The sequence below is a fragment of the Columba livia genome, chromosome 1, assembly GCF_036013475.1.
Source record: "Columba livia isolate bColLiv1 breed racing homer chromosome 1, bColLiv1.pat.W.v2, whole genome shotgun sequence".
Classification (NCBI taxonomy): domain Eukaryota; kingdom Metazoa; phylum Chordata; class Aves; order Columbiformes; family Columbidae; genus Columba; species Columba livia.
In genome coordinates, this window is record NC_088602.1 from 132204258 (window position 1) to 132217885 (window position 13628).

A 13628-nucleotide genomic window follows, 5' to 3' on the forward strand; every position below is an offset into this window, starting at 1 on the left:
GAGAAGGACTTATCACATCCAAATTCTACAATAATTTTGGATTCTGTGGGAATATGAACGAAAGAGACCACTGAAAGTCAGCAGGCTGGAGTCAAGGCTTTGATAAGTTCAATAACAGATTCTTGGAGGAAAGAGAATGGTAGACCTGTTTTTTTCCATAGCTGGTTGGTTTCAGTTATCCTATCTTGTGGTCCAAGCTGATCTACCAAATGAATCATCAAGGTTAAGGGTAGCATATTTGGTGTGTGAATGAAAGAATTTCATTTTTAAGTACTTGTTGACCGAAAGGAATCTGTCAGCCTGTAATATTTGTTGTATCTGTATCAGAGGCATTCTTTCTACCTTTCCTTGGTTGTGACAGAGCTTTATTAAAAAAAAATTTTAACAACATATTGGTATCCAAAAACATTATTACTGTGATATCTGAAGATCTCTCCCTTTTATTTGTATGTCAAGAAAAAGAGAGGAATCTAGGTAGCTTTTCAGTGACGATATATCTGTATGATGATGCTTCAGGCTTACAAGCCTCAAATATGATTTTGAAATAAATGATTGTCTGTGGTTAGAAGACAAAAGAAAACTTTCCAAGGCTGTCCGGGTCTTTCTGGTCATTCTGCTGAAAGCAGAGGAATATGTGAATGTACAGAAGATGTTCTTAACCCTGTGACAGAAAAAGAGGAAACAATGGTTAAAACCAGACAACTGCATGGTTGTCCTTGTTATAGGCTGTTGAATCCAGTAGAGAGGTGGACCACATATTCCTGATAGCAATATCAACAAATCAGTGCAGGCAGAAAGCAGTACCTTATCTGCACACACATACATGTAGCGCTGCCACAAAATGGACAGCACAGATAGCCTGATTCCGTTCCTCCTCTCTGCCTGATCATGATCAAAGCCCACTTGGTGGAATGCATATACATACATAAATATATATTTTATATATAGTATCAGAATATTAATTGCTCCAGTATTTGGGTTCATTCAATCCTGTATCTGGTCCCAGATCTCCCTGCTCTCCCCAGCTACTGACACCCAGACATGTGAACCCACAAAGTTTACAACCACGCTCCAGTTGCTGGTGCTTGGACCTCTTCCTGATACACGGATATGGGTTTCCCCAGTAGTTGGTCCAGACATAAGATCTTCCCAGCAGCTGACACTTGGACTCTCGTCTCTCTCGTAGCTGGCTCACATCACTGGTCCCCATGGCCAGCATCTCTTGGATGTTGATTAGTGAGGGGATCAATGGGACTGCAGGAAATTAACTTCACCATATGGCTTTCGTGCCCCTCACAGCCCTTTGTGATCTTCGGCATTACCACCAAACCAGGCAACAGAGGAGAACCAAGAGAATTCATTAGTTATTGCCAGCCACTTTGACTGACTTCTGAGAACATTTCAAATGTGAGCCTTTGATTCCTTTTAGGATTACTGTGTTTGAAATACAGACCCCAGAAAACTAGACAACTGAGAGAATAGCTGCTCTTCAAATATGATACAGCCTGCTCGTGCGCAGTGGCTCCAAGTGTAAGAATCAGAGGCTGGTTTGAAGCCAGGAAGATTACAGTCTCGTTTCTGCCATCTTTCTTTCCTTCACTCATCATTTTCCTTCTATCTTACTTTTTCCTCTCTTTGTGCTTCCCTTTTTCTTTTCCTTTTTTAGCCACAAGTAAGAATCTAGTTTGCCTACCAGTTGTCACGACAGTGCCATTGCTGCAAATTATAATTAGAAAGGCTATTTCCAGTTGGGTGAACAGTGGAACAGGTCTGAAAAAGTGCACTGATGTTGCACACTTTGCTAGTCTGTCCACAGGAGAGAAACTTTAAAGTAAGAATCAGTGCCAGGTGACAGAAATTTACATTTGCTAGATTTGCTGCTTTTTTCTGGTTTTGCCTTTTGTGTTGTACTTTAGGACCAGCTCAAAAGCACTTAAACTCATCTTTGCCATTTCCCTCACAAAAACAAACAAACAAACAAACAAACCAAAACAACAGCAACAACAACAAAATTAAGACCAGTTAACAAAGCTTTAACAGCTTCATTTAGCTAAAGGGATTAAGGTAAACTTCTAAACTGAGAACTACTGAATTATTTAGATTTTAAGATACTTTACTTTTTATTTGTGTTGAGTAGAAGGCTATGTATTTTGATGTAGCTGTTATAAGGAGGGAAATTTAGATTCAACACTATCTAAAAAAATGTAAACTGCATTTTTATCAATAAGTCAAAGGAATGTCCTTATTAGCAGAACAATCTTCTGAATGCTCTATGTATGCAAAATACTTTAACCGTCTATCTTAAATGTTCTTTTACACATATATGTAAACTTTTGTTACTACTAAGAACCTTGAAGTCAAAACCTAAAAAAAACCCACGAAACCCAACATTTAATTTCATCTACAATCTTTAAAACATGGAAAGAGAAAATGGCACTGCCTCTGGAGTAAAGTCAGAAGGAGAAATCTGTTACTTAGAAAACCTGATACAAAGAATGATTTCTTATCTCCCTTTGTAAGCTCAGTAGAGGCTTGAGCTGCTTTAATCTGAACAACAGATCGTCTAGTTTGGAGGATGCTGTTTGAAAGCTTAAATCTCTGTTTAGTCAACATATGAAAAAGGTCCTTTAGTGACACTGTTCTGCAGAATACCATCCGAATGCATAAGAAAACAAGACAGGCAATGAAGTCCTAGGACTAATTTTATCTCTTTTTCAGTGTGTGACTTCTTCACACAAACACAGAGACATTTATCTATTGTCACAAGAGACATGCTGTGAATTCTGAAGGTGGCTACCAAAATGATACTTTTCTTGAAATGATTACTGAAAGTCTTGACAGCATTTGTTTAAGAGATTAATTTTCTGCATACATTTATGAGCTATTCTCTTAAAGGAAAGAAATAAACATTCACTTCTGTTACAGTAAAAAAGCATGCCCATCTTTGTACCGCCACTCTCTGTTTCTAAATGCTTGGCAATTCAAAATCGCAAAAAAAGTTCTCCAATGCATACAGAGCCATAGGAACTCATTCCTATGAGTTGTGAAAGCCATAATCTTTACAGATAGAGCAGGGCTAAAATAGTTTTGTTTTTTTTTTTTGGCAAAAAATGTCCTAAAATATTGCAAATAGAAGGAAAAAGACCTTGGCAGGAATGTAAACACTTGATTTTGAGCCCTTCTTGGACATATGGATAAGGAAATGCTTGACTGGAAATGAGCTATTTATTTGCTGCCTTCTACAGGGTTTCTCAAACCTTGCTCTGAAATATGTAGGTCCATTTAAAGTCACAGCTACATTATGTTATTATGTAGACAGATCACTAATCTGGTCAAGTTCGACCAAGAAACCCGATGCTCCTCATGGTTTCAGTAGTGATTTGTGTGAAGTGGAGATCACTTTACACTCTCAAAGCTTGTTTTTGAAGGCTCTGATGTGAAACTAAGGAGATTGTCTGAGCTTCTCTCTCATGGGAAATTTCTATTTCTGTTTTCTGATGGCATCAGGATTTAATATGCATAAGGCAGACATCAGAATTATTGACAAATCAGAGGATATATAGCAAAAATTATTCTGAGGCATTCCTCACTGTGGTGAAATACGGTGCGATGACTGACCATTTTATCAATATATCAGTTGATATCTAATACCTAATATGAGGAATTCGGTATTGCAACGTCTTTTTTTTTGTCAGTACAGTGAAGCATAGCATTCTAGGCCTTGTGAACAGACATATATGTTGCTGGGACGTTTTCTTCCCTTTTCCAAACTCACACCAGTGCGGGGGATAATCACACTTTGTGTACGTGTGTGTGCGTGCACCTGCTTATGTTTTTGTGTATGTGTATGGATGTACCTAAACCCCGTTTTAAATGCAAATACACTAAAAATAGACACACCTGCATTAAACAGTCAAAACAAGGTCAAGAATGAAAGCTGTGTATAGCACTGTTGTGTGTCTAGTTGTTACAGTGGTGAGTTAGAGATGATGTGTAGCAGATGGATGTAACAATAATTTATCCAGTGATAACTGTACCTTCTTTGTCTCTGTCAGAGGAAAAAAAAAAAGCAGTAAAAACAACACCAACGACAGGGACAGTGGAGAAGAAAAATGAGAGTTCTTGAGAAGTGAAATAACCATATATGTGTGTCTTTTGACACCTCATTTTTATATGACCCAAGGCTGACAGATCCAGAGTATAAGTATCACTTTTCTTATAAAAGCTGGTCTGCTGAAAATGATATCCTACCCGCAGGAAAACACACACTTAGCCGAAAAGTGGTGTACAGTATGACTTGGCCCCTCTGTACAATAAAGTTTGTTGCTACACAAAGCTCCAGGTGGTTTTAATTTCAAACTGAATTTCTAATCTTTTTCAGGCTCTCAGAGCAACAGAGAAGGATCTTATGGTTTTATCGTTACTACTGCAATAATCAAAATTGTTCACTTCCTCTGGTACTGGGCAGTGCCCCCAGTTGGGATCGAACGACTGTATCAGAAATGTATGCCGTCTTGAAGACATGGAGATTTTCTAGCCCTCTGGAGGCACTTGGGCTTCTGACTTTCAGGTAAGGAAAAATTAACCAAGTAGGAAAATAACAACAAACAGAATGATCATGTACTGATTAATTCAGCACTTCAGTTTGCTCAGCACACTATCATGCTTTTGTTCACTGTGCTTTCAATTCTGTTCCTTGGTCAAAGTGAAGATCCACTTGCAACTCATGTGATGACCTTGAGCTGAACATGCCAACCCTACCTTAGTGCCTGGGAAGGTTTTCTGTTCCTCAGGATAATGAAAAGAGAATTTCATTCTCTGTAGTAGATCCAGTCAGTTTCTGGCAGCAGTTGATCAGTCAAATACTTAGCACATACATATCACTCCGTATCTTCAAACTGCTGTACAGGCATAGAGTGAATAACGGGAGATAAGGAAGACTGAAATATGTTTTCTGATTATGATACTGTGTAAACATGTACAGTCCCACCTGTAGCCTATCTTTCTGAAGTAGATAGGATGAAACTTTGAAGTCAGTTCCCCACAGCTTCAATAAATTCTGCTGGAATGCGTTATGTTCCACCCCCACTTCTTAGACGGCGAGCTAGTTGTTTGTTGGAAGGCTTTCTTGATGTTAGAGATAGCTTACCTATGATTTAATAGCAGATGTCAAGGGACAGAATCTGTGTCAGCAGTTACGCTTCCTCCAAAAGCTTGGGAGGTATTTTGCATTAAGTGATCGAACTGTAAAAACATCAAACGCGAGGATGAAATGGTTGAGCGCATGTGGTTTATCAAGCCCTTGCTTGTGTGGGTAAACACAAGCTACACCAGCTTTGCAATCTCAGTTCCATGTTGTGCCTTTAGAAAAAAATACTTCATCTAAAGCTTTGTTTGAGGAAAGACTGTATACACTTACCGCCATGTTAAAAACTGATTATTTAATAATATAAAACTGACTCTTGGCTTTTATTTCCTTCTGAATGTGATTTCGTAAGAATACCTGTGTCTCACATTTATATTTGAGTTATTAGCAGTTTCACATGTTTGCATATATGTTTTTTTTTACATTTCGTGGGAATTATGAAAGAAAAAATCCTGAAAGATCAGGTTCTGAAGCGTATTATCATTTCCTTAATTATAATTATTAACTTATTAGAATAATTTTCTAATTTATAAAATAACAATGTAGAAAGGAGTATATGGGCAGTGTGTGGTCTTCCATACCCCAGAGTAGCGAGAGAATTTGAGATGGCTTGTCAGAGGATGCCAGACTTTCAGATCAGACCTTTTGTCAAATTTTGTTTCTGTGTATGGGTGGCATTTCTGCAAATGAAGAGCTTGATTGTTCTTTGAAGATGCAGCTCTGCATCAGGGTGTGGTGCAGAATATCAGTCCTGGCAGGTGCTTCCCAGGATATTTAATATGACTCAGCCTGTCACAGAGCTTCTCAGTGTGTAGTGGATGCAGTGTACACACTGTTCATTCTGGCTACATCAAAGATTGCTGGCATGAGAAGAGGAGAAGATGTCATCACTTTATCTCTCTTGGTGCCACCGTTGGGAGTGGCTGGCACCTGCAGTGGTGCCAAAGAACAAGTACTTCTGATCAGGTTCTTAGCTGGTTTGTCCCTTTAGTTTATTTCTCACAAAAGATAATATCAATCTGGGTGGTTTATTGGGTTTTTTTTGGAGTTGGTTGGTTGGTTGGTTGGTTTGGTTTGTTGTTGTTTTGTTTGTGTGTTGTTTTTTTGTTTTTGTTTTTGCTTCATGCTAATACTACAGAAAGTAGTTCTGGATCACAGTATAAATCCTTTTTTTTAAAAAAAAACAAAAAACTGTCCATCACATATCTACAATATTTTGCAGGTGCAGGAACAACTGGGAAGCAAACCTTCAGAAACAGAGGGATTACATTTCCTTAATGATGTCTAGTTTCAGAGATGCCTAGGTTTAGATGTTTTAACTGTTGGGAGACATGTATATGCAAATTGAGAGAGGGGCTTGAAGGAGAGGAGTGCTTTCCATATAAATGGATCTCTCAGGTTTCTTCACTTGGTTTTCCTTTTCTTAGATCTCAGTCATTTTGAAGAGTAAAGTAACACTGGATAGGGTCCAACTTCTCTTCACCGTTACCTTCACTAACTTTGGATTGTAGACTGAACTGTTTTTGAAGGCTTGTTCAACCCTATCCTGTATTGTGTTTGGCGCTGACAATTCATCAACTCAGTTCCTCACTTCTGTCATCCACAAAACAGCTCTCTGATTTCTTGTGATTACTGAGACACAGCTGAAAGATCCATGCTCATTTAAAACGTGAGCAGAATATAAAACAAATGCTCTTTATATATTCATGTCTGTTTTAAGGACATCGCTATTATATCATAGGTAAGTAAAATAAATTAGGGCTGATCTTTATCTACACGTATTGTTAACATAGTGCAAGAATGTGGGAGCAGCTGCACTAACCTGGACCAAAAATCAGTCTAGTGCATCCTGTCTCCAGTGGTGACAAACAGTAGATACCTAGGGAAGACAATGAGAATGGGCCAAACGTGACACTGTGCTACTCTTTCAGCTTCCAGTAATCTGCAGCTCAGAGGCTTCTTGAGACAGATTTTTTTTTTTAGTTTGATAGCCCACTTTCATTTTTCTTCTATGATTTTTTCCAAACAAAAATTGATCTGACATAAGCATTCAGCTTTCAGAACATCCTGTAGCAAGGAGGTCCACAGTTCAGCTCTGTGTCGTATCATTTCTGTGGACCACGATTTACCACACTGTTAGCAATACTATAAAAGAGACCAAGAGTTTCCAATCACTCGGAATTTTGGAGCTTCCTTTGCTGGAACTTCAGTTTTCATTGTCTTAAAGAGAACCTCTTGCAGGCATGTGCTTACTCTTTATAGAGTTTAGAGAGGGGTTTCAAAATGACTAGTCACTTTTGCAGGGCTTAGGCTGAGAACTCTAAATTATCCTTCTTCTCAGAGCAAAAAAGCAGCATCTGTCCTGATGACTGAGCTCAAACTCACTTTTGCGAGTACAAAGAAATGAAAATCACTGGAGGCACTACCTCATTGCCTGGTTTAGAAGGCAATATCATAGAGTTTAGGAAGAGGTATCATGGCCCATGAGATCAAGCTCCATAATCATGCATCTGAGTTAGAATGCTCTTTGCAACTTTCTGAAACTTATAAACTGTTTTGTTCACTACATGGTTAAATATACAATTTAATAGTTGTTTCTTGTTCTTTGAGCATGTCTCTCCAGCTCTCTTCCACTTTGCAGGCACATCTCAGGGCAGCCAAATGATAATATACTCATTTATGCAGTGGAAAGGAAGAACTTTCATAAATTGGAAACATAATCATGCTACACTTCACATATAAATTTGGGAGCAAACTTGCATCCAGCCCTTGAAGCAAAAGCATTGATTCTTAAAGCCCCAGAAGCCAATACTTAAAAAAAAAATATTTTAAAAGTCAATGAATGTTTCTTTAATCAATAAAGATGGGATGGGAAGGATAGCTGGGGGAAGTGCAGAATAAGATTTTACACTCAGCTTTACCTCTAATTTCAGGGAAGGGTGATTATAAGCCTTTGCTAATTTTCCCTAAGGCAGAAGGCATAAAACTTGTTCCTCCCACTCAGCACTGCTTATTGGTGCCCTGTGCATTTTGCCATTGACTTCAGTTATTGAGTCTGGTAAAGCCAAGCGTTAGTGGAATTAGAGCTTTCTATAACTGTATCTCCTTTGCATGGCACACTAACCATGTTTTGTATATGTACAGAACGACTGACTTTAAAACTTTTTTTCATGTTATATTGCTATTCTAATTAATGAACATGAAAGCCAAAACATATTCATTAACCCCAATAGCAGAATATTTGCTCCAACCTTGTTTTTCTGGCACATCCAGAGTACAGTTGCAGACCTGTGAGGTATAATGGCTAGGAAATCGAGATAGAATCAGAGAACAGCCACCAAAGAAGGTGTGCCATTTTCCAGTATTGTGCATGGCTGCAAACATTCTGAAGAGAGAACTTTTATCAATAGAGAGGGGAGATAAAGACATAACCTCACTGGTAGGCTTAACAATTTTTCCTAGAAACGTTCTGTTAAATTCTGTCACTGTGAGAGCGAGTGCACAAAGAGACATTCCCTTAAAACCATGTTCCGATTCAGAGGATTTTGAGATCAGACATTAAGGTTTCAGAGGGATTTTATGCTACTTACTTAATCCCCTGTATGGAGCAGGAAAAGTAGGGGAAGTTATGACTCCTCCTACCTCTCCCTGATTAGAGAAGGTGTCCTTTTGGTTAGAGCATCCCTCAGCCTTTGATTCCCACATTATTATTGTTGATTTGCACGTTATGTAGCAGAGTAGCTACTGAATTTCAAAGGTTAGGATATATACCAATATATGAGAAACTCACTCTCTAACCAATATTTATAATAAAATGTGATAGCTGGAAGCCAGAGTTTGTTATTGCACCTTTGAATGCCAAATTAATTTTAGAAGTGTCGAATCAGATAGCCATTGGTTTAATAAAAGAAGAATGTGGAGTGTTCCATGAGAGTCTACAGTAGAATGCCCAACAGAATATTTATCAAGTAGATACAGCTAGAACATATCTTGCCTGTTTGTATCTTGCTTGGTTTAAAAAGCTGTAGTTGTATATCAGTGTGGAAAGCAAACATGGGCTTAAGCAAAGAAATAAGATAAGGGCAAAGCAAGTCTACAGTTAATTTGACACTTTGATGTGCAGAACATACTACTGTTAAAGGTTTAAAATTGCTTTGTAATAACATACATTAAATTTATTGGTAACTTATGTGGAGATATATGCAGTGTTAGTAATAGAAAACTCTTAATTTTAAGCTTCATAACATGATTAATTAATTCTTTTATTTTGTTTTTCCTCTGCTTTTAACCATCTTTAGCTTTCATGGTAATAAATATGAAGGTACTACAACAAACAACTAACAGTGGACAACTGTGTAGGATATGACATAATTTCTGTACATGTGTGTAATCTAATCAGGAGGCTAATCCTGTAAATAATCAACTTTCCCATGTTTTGTTCTTTTGTTTTAATGTAACAGACAACAAAGTTTGTCTCTGAGGGGAGAAGAACCTCCTAGATCATACAGGCTTCAAATGGAAAACTGCTTTTTGTTATTTCTTCCTATCATGTTCTTTCCTAGGATATGTTTTACCATAAGGTCTCCATGACATCTTAAACTTATTATTAATACTCGTCGTTTTAGTCAGAATTTCTTGTAGAAGAAATATGTAAGCATTACTTAAAGTGAATTTTCTGAGAGTAAGTTCTACAAATCCATCTGTTGATCGATCAGCCAGGTGTATCTGACCATGAGTTTTAAAGTGTGGGGGAATAGGGATGTTTCACATGTCTTATCACAATGAGGAGTGAATATGTTACTTTTTTTCAGCTGAAAATTTTGAAAATCCAGTGTCCGTTTCACTGATGGCATTTGTTATCTTTCTGTACTTTCTTTAGTCCTTGCCATTTTCACACACTCACACAGTATTTTCTTTAGAAGCCCTCAGAGGAATGAAGAAAATCACCAACAGAAAGCAAATAGCACTGCTAATTTTATCTGTGTGCTAAAACTAATGGAATTTCTTAATTATTATTCTTTAAGATTCTTCTCTCTTCTCATGTAATTACTTTGAAAATACTTAAACTGCCACCCAAATCTTACCTATCTTTTCTTTTAAATAATTCTTTTGTATCTCCTCTCCGGGCCCAGTTGCACCTGTCAGTGACATGATATCCTTTATTACTTGGAAGGATTTTTGTTTTCAGTTGGTATCTTCATTCCAGTAGGTTTGCTACCTCAGCCTTCCTTGTTTCTACCAGATGTAATAACATGCATTTCATGGGACCAGAGTCTTTTTTAAAAATGCAACAGAACTTAAAAATGTGAAGGGAATTATGGAAATATCTGATGTGTCATAAGCCTCTAACTTTAAAGATGGCTCATGAAAGGCCATTCTGTTCTCTCAAGAGATCCTCATGTGCCAGAAAATGTAGTCAGTTCTACAGTTACATTTACCTGAGAAATGTCTTCCAGCATAGCATTATTTGATACACTGCAATAAAATTAGGATAATAAAACTACTAGAAATGAAATACACATCTGTTTCTCATTTACAATCAAGTCACCACTGGTAGATGCTAAAATCTCATGAGAATTTCACAAATCCACAGGATGCCTCAGCAGCGCTTAGTTTTCTGTTTGAATCTGATTTAGCTGAAAGATGCAGATAGACAAATAGCTCCCTACTGGCTGTCTCTATGAAAAGAATCAAAGACTGTAAGTTGCTCTTTGAAAGCAATTTGTAATCTATGCTCATCCAGCTGAAAATTCAGTTTTTACAAAACCTGTCTGGAAGTCTCAAGGGAGTCCTAACAATCTACAGCTACTTAGACAGGAGTTATAAAATGGGTGTCTGTCAATCATTGGCATCATGCAGGGATGGAAGAACAGAAAAAGCAAAAGGGGTGTTGAGGTTACATATCAAAGGAAATCTGTTTCATAACTTAAGGAGAACCCAGGTTGTGAGACCAGCTGTGAAGGGGAAACTAGAAGTCCTGCATAGTGTGACCTATTGCCAAGGACTAGACTCAACAACCATCATTTACATATTGTTTATTTTTCAGTAGTGTCTCTGAGTGTGCAAACCTGTAACAAACTTATAAGAAGTCATACTCTCTGTTGTGGAGTCCTTAATACCTGAAGAGAGGACAAACAAAATTAACCAAAAGAAGAAAGCTATAATAGGTTGCAATGCAGTCAAGCAAATGAATGAGAAACACCATAGTTCTATTCACTTAATTATTTATTGACCAATTGGTTGTTTATTGAGGAAAAAAAGAATACAACTAGAAGTAATTGGAAACCTGGATGAAAATTACCAGTTTGAAACTATGAAAAGAAAAAGTCATGCAAGTATTGTTAAAGGCTTTTGGTTTAAGTTGCTTTTTTTTCCTAGCTAAATTCTCCGATACTTTGGTCACAGCTATAAAACAGATAGTGAAGAGAAGTGCCTGAATCTCCTGCCTTTCTGAAGCCATAATCACAGGCCACATGTCAGGAACCTGATAATGTGTGGTTCAAATCCTTTGCAAAATTGATCTGAGATAGATGGCCTCTGACACAGATGAGCTCCTCTTTCTTAGAAGAATACCCTTAAAGACTGGAGTATTCAATTCATTGTGATACAGTTGTCTCACTTTTCTGCTTCCAGAGTTTTCAGTATGTGTAAATAATTATATATTCATTGTAACAAGCCCGAGAAATCAACTGTCCCCTAATATAAAAACTATGGTGCTGTTTTTCTTAGGCCTAAAGTGATTTTTCTTGCATTGAGTCACAGAACCAAAAAATCAATTAATTGTGTCCTCTAATCAAGACTAATTTATGGATTACTGAAATCAGATTTGATGCAACACTCAAAAGTTTGCAAGATTATTCACTGGAAAAACCCCTCTAGCCCTAATTAGTTGGCAGGCTACAAGATGGCATAGTTTCCAGGTGTGTGAAGGGTAGGATTTATTATTCAAATCTGCTTCTAGACCTTACCCCATTATTGAGTTTTAGCAAATACACTGATGTATGTCAGCTTACGTAGCATAAGCACCATGCAATACTAGTTGAGGTCATTAATATTTGCTGTAGTTCGAGAGTTTTGAGGATTTTAAATGTTTGCTCAAGTGAAAATGCAAAGGGTAAACCAAATGTTTTTCGATTGTACCTGTGGTCCTGAGCAACACTGAAATTCAAGAGAGCAATGGATATTACATCTGGGGCTTAAGAAATTGCCAGGTAGTTAAGAGAAAATGTTAACTGCCCATTCTGTCTGAAAGATTCAACTCAGCCTCAAGCTGACCTCAAGATTTACAAACTGAAGGTAACACGTTAGTAAGCAGGACCAACAAGTTACTGAAATCTCATTCAAGGAGAGTGACAAGAGCCATGTGTCCTGAAACAAACTAACTTGTAGATTTTTCACCATAGTGCCTTTGCTCTTGAGCTCATAATTCTTCTAATCGCATATTCTATAGGTACTTTGGCTAACTTAGATATAGCCCCCATTTTGATTTACAGTGAGTTAATTCTAAACAAGTCACATGTTAGCTGTTAAATTTTCTGGAAAGGTTGGGATTAAAATAATTTTATCATTCGTTGTTTAGCTGGAAAAAATATGGGAGTTTATTCTCATCATAGCATTGCATATATTCAAATGTTGGCTGCTAGTAAGGACGAGCAGTATCTAAGTAATAACACTTTTCTACTTGACTTGGTGCCTGTATAAAGTATATTTCACTGTTCAGTAACCTGTTGAACTAGGTGGGAAGGGAAAGGGGAAGACTAATTTCCATAATATCTACACATGCTTGGCACACAGGACTTCGAAGCAATTGCATAATTAGAAGACAGGATGATATGAGAGGGATTGATGTTTTTAATATGCAGTCCTCCTTCAAATATGTTTTGTTCTATACAGCCACGTAAAATTAAAGTAACATTAAAGTAACAACTTCATATCCTTAATGGGTTGCCTAGAATAAATAAATAAATAAAGGCTCCTTGTGAAATAGGCTAAGTTGAGGCTATCATGATAATTTATTTATAGTGTATTCACTCTCTCATCAGCCCTTTCAGCATTATACAAACAACTGTAAACTGTGTTAAAAAGATAATCAAAGATGTACCATAACAAACAAACCAAATAATAAAATCAGGTCTGAGTTGCACTGTTAAAAGGGGTTTTGAAAGTGCTACAGGTGACAGGTGATTGCAGCACAGAAGCCAGGCCTTTCAAGTACATCTGACTGCTAGACTTTTTTTTTTGTTTAAATCCACATTTTTATTTGACGGCTTGTAGGTAATTCAGTGATCGAAGTGTACATATTGTTTTGCTTCAGCTTGTTTTATTGAAGCTCAAGTTTAGAGCTGCAGGTGCCATTGTGTTTCTGAGCTTTACAATTTCTTTTCTTTCTCTCTTGATAGCAATGAGCAGTCATTGCTGCAAATGTGGTACTATCTCCTGTGTTTCACTTCTGATTTATTTTTCAAGTGAGTTTGTCATTGAC

General features: G+C 37.3%; 1 protein-coding gene across 9 annotated transcripts in view; it reads left to right on the forward strand.

The window, feature by feature from the left end:
• Positions 1–13628, forward strand: part of PIK3C2G (phosphatidylinositol-4-phosphate 3-kinase catalytic subunit type 2 gamma) — a 354168-nt gene that overhangs the window by 167479 nt on the left and 173061 nt on the right. For all 9 annotated transcript variants that reach the window (XM_065030454.1, XM_065030418.1, XM_065030425.1 and 6 more), the window contains one exon: positions 4382–4570. In XM_065030454.1, coding sequence (XP_064886526.1) covers positions 4382–4570 — 189 coding nt within the window. The remainder of the gene's footprint in view (positions 1–4381; positions 4571–13628) is intronic.